The following is an 8,971-nucleotide window of genomic DNA, read 5'->3' as shown; positions in this document are numbered from 1 at the left end:
ATTTTTTTTTTTTTTTTTTACGAAATAAGGTAAGGTTGTTTTTTAAGAAAAGGTAAATTGTGAGCAATGGTGTTGAAGATGTTTCAGCTTCTCTTGAAAATTTGATGTTTGTTTTGCGGTTTTTATTGGACGCGAATAAATTATAATAAATTGGAGATTTAATTTAAAGAGAGGAACGTGTACGTGAAATTATTAGATTAAATGTAATTTCGAGGAAAAGAGGAGAAATATTTGCTGGGAAACTCGATTAATTCTGTGAATCTTTATTGTTTGTAAAAATATTTTCGCGTAAATAAAAATATTTGTTTTTGAGTATAATTTGTAAATTTTTATAAAAATCAAATTTTATCAAATCATGCCATACAATTTTTATGGCAGGAACAAAGGAAAAAAATATCGTTTAAAGTTTCCTTTTTTTATTTATCTTCATTATTGCCAAGTTTGTTTACGTAACCTAGAAAAAATTGTCTTTAAATCTTACCATTGTTCTTTGTCAATATTTGGAATTAGAGAGAGGGAAAGTGACAACTACTTTAAACAGTTTCTAGATAAGAGAAAATAAATATCAAATTTTTCTGAAACACTTTATCGATTTCCTTATTATCTCTATCATAAATATCATACGTATAAATTTAGGTAAAGGGAATATATTAAAAGATTATTGAAAATAAATATTGAAGTACACGATGATAACAGATAATTATATGGAAATTTTATTAAAATTTTTATATATACGTGCTTACATATACATGTATACGTAATAAAGATTGACATAATGACTCATTATGACAATATAATTTATCTGTCGACTATGTCGTATAACATAATCGTAATTTCACGAGAACAGTAACAATCTTCTCGTTTATTTCTACAATTAACAATATTATTTCATTTATTTTTACAATTAACTTTATTTTAACTTTTTAAATATTTGATACACATTGTTACGTTACAATTATATTTATTCGTTCGAATTTTAAAATTACAAAAAATATTTATTTTTCTAATTTGTAATAATTTATTGTTTAATAATTTAATATCATCGATAGAGAATATTTGTTCATAGTACAATCGTATTTTGCAGATCATTCTCGTTTGCTTATTCGCATTCGGCAGAAGTGCCATCGAATCCCCGGAATCGAAATCAACTACAAAACTGCCGTTAAACAGCCCCTCGATCGAGGATAATGACAAAGATTTAATCACTTCTGCCAGCGATCGAAGTAAGTGCTATTGTATATTACTATGCAAAATATATTATAATTATTATCCATATAATAATACCATAGTTTGAAATACTAATTCGTTGTAAAAAAAAAAAAGATCATTCTTTGCCAATTGATCCATTTCATTTGTCACAATCTAAAGTTTATTATATAACGTATTTCAAAGAAATCCAGTCAGATTATGTTAATGATAATCATTCTTCGAATATTATTTTTATCCATGTATGCATGTAGAAGTAATAATTGAGAAAAGAGGAGGAGGAAGAAGAAGAAGAAAAAAAATCTAAAAAATAAGTATCAAAGGATACTTATAACTGCATAATTGCATCACAGCTCGCGATCTCGTAGACGGCGAAATTACGGTTATATCTAGGCATGATCGATCGTTATCCAACTTATACACTTTTTCAATGTATTAAATAAGTGTGTCACTACCGTTCCCACGATCGACCATTTCAAATGGATTTCATTGTAAAAAATATGACATTCGATATAATAACATGTTAATGTGACGAACCGAAGGTCTTCCTCTGCCTGCATCTTTTCTAATGACGTCTCCGCGGTGTTCCGTGTTAGATCATTGATATAATGACTCAACAACAAAATTTGCATAAATGACGCGTGCCTTGCTTTCAATTATTCAAACGCTTCGAAGATCTCTCTGCCGATGTTTGATTTAATTTATTATTATTAGATCAGGGTGAATTTTAGTCACGCGAATCAGATTCGCATGAATTAGAGATTAGAGAAAAATTAAAAAATTTTGTAAGGAATTAAAAAAATAATTTGATTAAATAACGAAGGTTCAATCGCAATTCCTTTTCATTGAGAATTATTATTATGAAACGTGTTATTTATATTGTTATTACGCTAATTATTTTGAATTTCGATGCACGAAGATAAAGTTATATACACATCGTAATATCATATTAATAAATCACGTATATTTTATTGATTATAAACATCATGCTTTTCAATTAATCAATTAATTGAATTCAAATTACTGAATAAATTAATTTGATAATTTGAAAATTTTGTCCCATCGCATGATAACCGATGATTCATGACAGCGTCATTTCCGCCACCATAGAGGATGGCAATGCGGATAGAGGATATGCATGTGTGAAAAAGCGTTCCACCGTTCACTAACGCTTTTCAAGGCTCGACTGATTAGCTATTCTTCTATACACAGTGCGAACCGTAAAGCAATCTTCGCGCATATACATTTCTTACGTTGCAAAACTTTATTATTTGCTTTAAATTCTGATCTGAAAAAAATTTCCTTTTACGTATTTTAAGCAGATACGTTATTCATTCTATCTAGAACAATGTACATTTTATTTTAATAGTAATAAATTTTAAGGACACAAGTTTCAAAGAATTCTAAATCAAAAAAACTCGTTTCGACAAACGTTCTTAAACTTTATTGATCGGAAGAAACTGCTTAAATTTTCGACGATTTTCGATACACAACATGTAGAAACAAAACGTGTATGTTACTCTGTGTGAACCATTCCCATAAAGTAATCATAATTGCCTTGTAAATTATAATGCTTGATAGAGATTATTCTTCTTCGTCAATAAATATTAATTATTTGCGCGTAAATCATTAAGAACAATCACAAGCTCGAACAAAAATTTAAATCGGTGATTAAATCGTTTAAAAAGAATGTTATATCAGAGAAGAAATTGATCGAAAACATCGATTTTCTTGAGTTACATTGATTCCAGCGTTTCACATTAGCAAAGAATATGGGCAACCTGGAGGGTATGGAGGAAGTAGTCCATATGGAAGTTATCTTGGTCTTAGCGGTTCGATTTATGGCCCTGGTACTGCGTATCGTGGAACAAGCTGGAGCCCAGGATACCTAAATCCGAGCTATGGAGGTTATTCAGCGGGTGGCTATCCAGGTGGAATTATTGGGGGAGGCCATATAGGGTGAGGCTTGCGCATATAAACGTGTCACGCGATTGACTTCTAAGAAACTGGGTTGTGGAATAAAGCTGAAATGATCGATGATTTTGCAATATCGATTATATTAAAGAAACGATGCTCCAGGATGCTTTGACGAATAAATTCACACAACTTTTGAATCGTATTTTCGATTATGCTTTTTAATTTTTACGCGAGAAATAATTTTGTTGAAATTTTATTGAGTTAAAAGAATATTAGATCTCGAGTATTTGATCTAATATATATCTTGAGAAAATTCTTGACAGCATATTTTATCCAACGAGAACGATATTGCGCTTGTAAAAGTGTATTATGTTAATCGTGTAATAACAGTAATTGTATATCTTTCTTATAATCCTAATTTAAAAAGTTTATTCTAGAATACGTTTCAAGATAAATAAGATCGAGATATCTGGTAAAAGTGAAAGAAAGTTAAATTAATCTAAAAGTACAATTCGGTCATATGATCAATAATATAAAATTTTTGTACTATAATACAAATGTAATATTTGTTTCCATTATATTATCGTTAAGAAGAACTTCTTCTCTCTAATGTTCAATTCATATTCGAAACGTTGTACGTGTTAGTCTCTAACTATCCACCGTATCGAACATTCATCTTCAATATCGCCCTTCGTATTTGCATTATTGATTCTCGCTTCAAAATTTACAAACATTTTAAAATCTATGTAATAATTAAGCAACTCCGCTATTCGACTGTATCAATTCTCTCTCGCTTGTTTGATTCCTTTTATATTTAGATAAATATTTCAATCTCAATTTTTTTTTTATATATATATCAGATATGGCTATTATGGAAATCCTGGATACAACAGTGGTTATGGTGGTTACGGTGGATATGGTGGATATAGTGGATACGGTGGATACGGTGGATACAACAGTGGATATGGAAGCACATTAGGCTATGGTGGTTATGGTCATGGTGGATATGCACCCGGTGGTTATAGCGTCTACAATGATGGATATCTTGGTTACGGAAGAGGTAACTACGGATACGGAACAGGATATAGCGGATATGGAACAGGGTATGGTAACGGATATGGAGGATCAAGTTATGGATCATCGTACAATTTGAGAAATAATTACGATCCATATGGATATCGTAATACTAATTATGGAAATTATGCCGGTTATCCATCCGGTTATAGAGGTTATTCTTAAAGTCTATCTTTGAGAGTTGGACGAAAATGAATTGTAATATTTTTTTATAATATTTTTTTTTATCGTTGTCGTTTCAAGGAAGATATTGCAAGAAGACGTAACAACAGTATTTGCCAATACCAGTTTAACTATGTATATTAGTTTGTTAATCTTTTAATTAACTCGATAGATTGTAATTTTGTATTCGTATCAATAATTTTATGTAATTTATATGTATATTAATTAATAATGATGAATAAAATTATGATTCGTTTAAAGTTATGAGGAGTGCAGAAGGGTTTCTACTTTAGAATTAATTGTCTTAATCTGATTAAATGTGTATTGAAAAGATTTGAGATGTTTCATGATTAGTTTTATTTAATAAAAAAAAATACATGATTAATGCTTATAAGGAACATTGGATGAACGCAATATCAATATGTACAATTATATATAATTTATTAAAAATTTCGTCGGCCTCTATGCTACAGAAAAAGATACATATTACGTATCTTATATCCAATGTACAAATATAATTATTTCCTTAAAATATCGAGCACGTACAGTTAAATATTAATTCAAATTTTATAAAGTATACCTATAATTTGGAAAATGTGTCTCAAATTTTTCCAACTATGAACCATTATTCTGTACATGCTCAATAGAACGTATTAGCACTTGTATAATCAATATTTAATCTCAAGCGTACATTAAGCATGAGAGCGCAATGGATGATTTCATTTCTCACGACGTTCGCATAATTTTGAATCTAAAAAAAAATTTGTATAATTAATTTATATCAATTTTCACAATTTTCAATGCTCTCAACATCGAGGGAAACGAAATAGTATTCTTGAAATTAAATACTAAGCAATATAATAATTAAAAAATAAACTAAATATATATATTTTTTTGCATTATTATAGCTATTAAAAAAAAGATTTACGAAAACATTTAAATTCAACATGAATACAAATTTTGCATAAATGTTCCCAAATGTGACAAAAAATATAGATACTAATACTTTTCCTTGCATTAACTTTAAGATTATTATCATTCTCGTATTCATTTTTGCTAATATAAATCTTAATTCAGTATAGAATATTATTAATAATTTAGTGCTTACAAAAACCATAATAGAATTAATAGAATTAATAGAAAAATAGAAACGTCCAACGTTCAAGGTTTTACCAATTATCAAATAAGTTAATATCCAAATTAAAGCAGAGAAAAGTAAAAAACAGACACGCTCTAATCGGCACATTATCTTTGGATAATCACAATCGAGCGTTCTAAAAAAAAAAAAAAACTGTTAGTATTGATGTACAATAAGTTTCAAATCCCTGAGTTCTAAATCCTAAGAAAATTGCATCCACAATTATATAGATTGTCAATCAATAAGAGAGAAGGCAATGATATTCGATCAATTTCTTACAATCAAGAACTTAAAACTATCGTTAGAAGTTCTTCTTTTAAGATTTATCGCAAATCGCTTATAACATTCACAACTTATTATTATCTTTTACCTGATTTTACAAGAACGCACAGATCATGATTACCTTCTGCGAGACGATGATTTATCCTTTATTGGCTTTCGTGTCTCCTTTTGGCCATCCGTCAGCTGTCCAGCAGCTAATGGACGGGCACCGTTTGATCGTTTTACGAATCGTTTCTACGCGAACGCGTGGCTTCTTTCGAGTAACGATTTACAATCCGTGTGTTGCAATCGCACTCTTCATTTGACGTTCCGTAGCTTTGCCCTTCTCCTTTCGATTTGACCGCGTGCTGAAACATTTAAAAAGCCAAGTTTCGCTTGCCTCAACGCCTCGCGAAGATTCTCTATATTGCCAAGCTGATTTAGGCTGACAAGCTTCGTCTCGACTCTCCCGTTTTGAGAATCGCATGCGTCGCATGCATATGGGACAGGCATTGCGGAGGGGAACATGTCTTTCATGTTTTGGGTGCTGTCCGTCACATCGTCGCCTGGACAGTACGGTACGAACACCACGGGAATAAAGCCAAGCTGACCAATCAGGGGAATGGATGTCGTACTCGTGATGGTTGCTGTATTGTTACTCGGCTCGACAAGATAGCAGGGACAGGTTTGTGGATCTGGCCCTATAGATTGCTGGTAGGGCTTGGTGTTGATCGTGTTCGGTGGATGAACGCCGATCGCGGCGAGCTCGGGCTTTGATTCGATAGATTGCTCGGACAATTGGTTTACCTGTTTCGCGAACGCGATATGATTTCCATTTGGTGGTTGATGCTTTACATTGGCCTGTTGTTCGCGATCTGTCTCTATTTGAATAACCGGTTCACTTATTTTAGTGACTTCTTGGGGATATTTACGATTTTCGCGGGAACCTTGGAATCTTCCTCGACTAGGGTATTTAACGCCACTAGTGGTCCGAGAAGTTTGCGATATCATTTTTTGAACATCCTCGTATTTACTTTGCTCTTCCTCTTCTTTATATTTACGTGATTCTTTTCGTCGCGTGTATATCAAGGAATTAATTTCGTCCGCGTTCTGATTCACTTGTCCTGACTGATAACCACGCGTTCTTGATTGATCTTTTTTGAACTGAGCATCCTTTAAACCGAAGGGGCTGCTTATTTTTGTTGGATACGCTAACACTGTGGACTCAACATTTTTTTCGTAATTTTCGTTAAGAGTGTAGTTATTAATATATTCCGAATTGTACTTAGATAATCGATCTACTTGCTTCTGACCAAAAAATGGGTGATTATCGATAGTCGTTGGCGTTGTAGGTTCGTAGTATTTAATAGGATATTGAACTTTGATTGGCCCTTCATATCGAGGTCGTGTCGTTGGAGCAACACCAGGAACATAATCCGGATCACCAGGCCATGGTCCATCCGGACCAGGGGATCCTGTCGGCCATGGGCCATCAGGACCAGGCGGTCCATCACCACCTATTCCTCCTACTCCACCAACTGGACCTTCGGGACCACCTGGACCTTCAGGACCACCTGGACCTTCAGGTCCGGCTGGACCTTGAGGACCGTCAGAGCCATTAGGCCATGGACCGTTAGGACCATCAGGACCTATGTCACCAGATGGACCTTCAGGTGTGAGAGGATATCCTGGGTATGGCGGATGTTCGGGTTGACCTAAAATTTAAATGTTATTTCTTTTTTAATATTGTTCAAACTTAATAGAATTGAATAAAATACTTAGATAAAAAAATATACAAATAAATTTTACCTGGCTTCGAAGTACCAGGATAACCATGATGACCCGGTTTGATTGGTCTACCAGGTTTACCAGGTTTATCAGGTTTACTAGGTTTTCCAGGAATACCAGGTATTCCTGGCATCCCAGGTATTCCAGGATATCCTGGCTGTCCTGGACTCCCGGGTGATCCAGGTTGACCAGGATATCCAGATTGTGGTGAAGTTCCAGGATGTCCAGGATGTCCAGGATGTCCAGGATGTCCTGCTTGTCCTGGTTTTCCGGCTAATCCAGGTTGACCAGGATATCCAGGTTGTGGCGGAGTTCCAGATATTCCAGGATGTCCCGGTTTTCCAGGTGATCCAGGCTCACCAGGATATCCAGGTTGTCCAGGATATCCAGGATGACTAGGATATCCAGGTTCTGACGGACTTCCAGGTAATCCAGATGTTCCTGATGTTCCGGGTGTTCCAGGTTGCCCAGGATATCCCGGCTGTCCTGGTTTTCCAGGATATCCAGGATGACTAGGATATACAGGTTCTGACGGACTTCCAGGTAATCCAGATGTTCCTGTTGTTCCTGGAATTCCAGGATATCCCGGCTGTCCTGGTTTTCCAGCTGATCCAGGTTGACCAGGATATCCAGGATGTGCTGGAGTTCCAGGTATTCCAGGTATTCCTGGTATTCCGGGTGTTCCAGGTTGGCCAGGATATCCTGGCTGTCCTGGTTTTCCAGGTGACCCAGGTTGCCCAGGATATCCAGGTTGACTAGGATATCCAGGTTGACTAGGATATCCAGGTTGACTAGGATATCCAGGTTGACTAGGGTATCCAGGTTGACTAGGATGTCCAGGTTGTGCCGGAGTTCCAGGTATTCCAGGTATTCCAGGTGTTCCTGGTTTTCCGGGTGTTCCAGGCTGGCCAGGATATCCGGGTTGTCCTGGCTTTCCAGGTGATCCAGGTTGCGCCGGAGTTCCAGGTATTCCAGGTATTCCAGGTGTTACTGGTATTCCAGGTGTTGCTGGTGTTTCTATTGTTCCAGGTTGGCCAGGATATCCCGGCTGTCCAAGTGATCCAGGTTGACTAGGATATCCAGGTTGTGCTGACGTTCCGGGTATTCCAGGTATTCCAGGTATTCCTGGTGTTCCGGGTATTCCAGGTTGGTCAGGATATCCCGGCTCTCCTGGTTTTCCAGGTGATCCAGGTTGCCCAGGATATCCAGGTTGTGCCGGTGTTCCAGGTATTCCAGGTATTCCTGGTGTTCCGGGTTCGCCAGGATATCCCGGCTGTCCTGGTTTTCCAGGTGATCCAGGTTGCCCAGGATATCCAGGTTGTGCCGGTGTTCCAGGTATTCCAGGTATTCCTGGTGTTCCGGGTTCGCCAGGATATCCCGGCTGTCCTGGTTTTCCAGGTGATCCAGGTTGCCCAGGATATCCAG

At 35.6% G+C, this 8,971-nt stretch overlaps 2 protein-coding genes across 4 annotated transcripts in view; one reads left to right on the top strand and one right to left on the bottom strand.

Annotated features, from left to right (window-relative positions):
• Window positions 1-5,111, top strand: part of LOC102679318 (keratin-associated protein 19-2-like) — a 5,539-nt gene extending 428 nt beyond the window's left edge. Inside the window, exons 2-5 of one of the 3 annotated variants that reach the window (XM_031508681.1) lie at window positions 1,085-1,223; window positions 2,943-3,165; window positions 3,984-4,027; window positions 4,064-5,111. In XM_031508681.1, the coding sequence (XP_031364541.1) occupies window positions 1,085-1,223; window positions 2,943-3,165; window positions 3,984-4,027; window positions 4,064-4,362 (705 nt within the window). In that variant the 3' untranslated portion in view covers window positions 4,363-5,111. Of the gene's footprint in view, window positions 1-1,084; window positions 1,224-2,942; window positions 3,166-3,983 lie in introns of all 3 variants that reach the window. The other 2 variants (XM_006611944.2, XM_006611943.2) reach the window with 2 other exon arrangements.
• Window positions 5,112-6,032: 921 nt separating this feature from the next.
• On the bottom strand, window positions 6,033-8,967 carry LOC102677049 (neurofilament heavy polypeptide-like; the record flags this gene model as incomplete). Its single annotated transcript, XM_031508705.1, has 5 exons — window positions 6,033-7,473; window positions 7,568-7,703; window positions 7,803-7,864; window positions 8,414-8,459; window positions 8,739-8,967. Coding segments are annotated over 5 exons (1,870 nt in total), but the record flags the coding sequence as incomplete, so codon positions are not given.
• Between the last annotated feature and the right edge of the window lie 4 nt (window positions 8,968-8,971).

Source organism: Apis dorsata, unplaced genomic scaffold (genome assembly GCF_000469605.1).
Source record: "Apis dorsata unplaced genomic scaffold, Apis dorsata 1.3 scaffold_97, whole genome shotgun sequence".
In the NCBI taxonomy this organism is placed as follows: Eukaryota; Metazoa; Arthropoda; class Insecta; order Hymenoptera; family Apidae; genus Apis; species Apis dorsata.
This window is presented reverse-complemented; position numbering and strand designations above follow the sequence as displayed.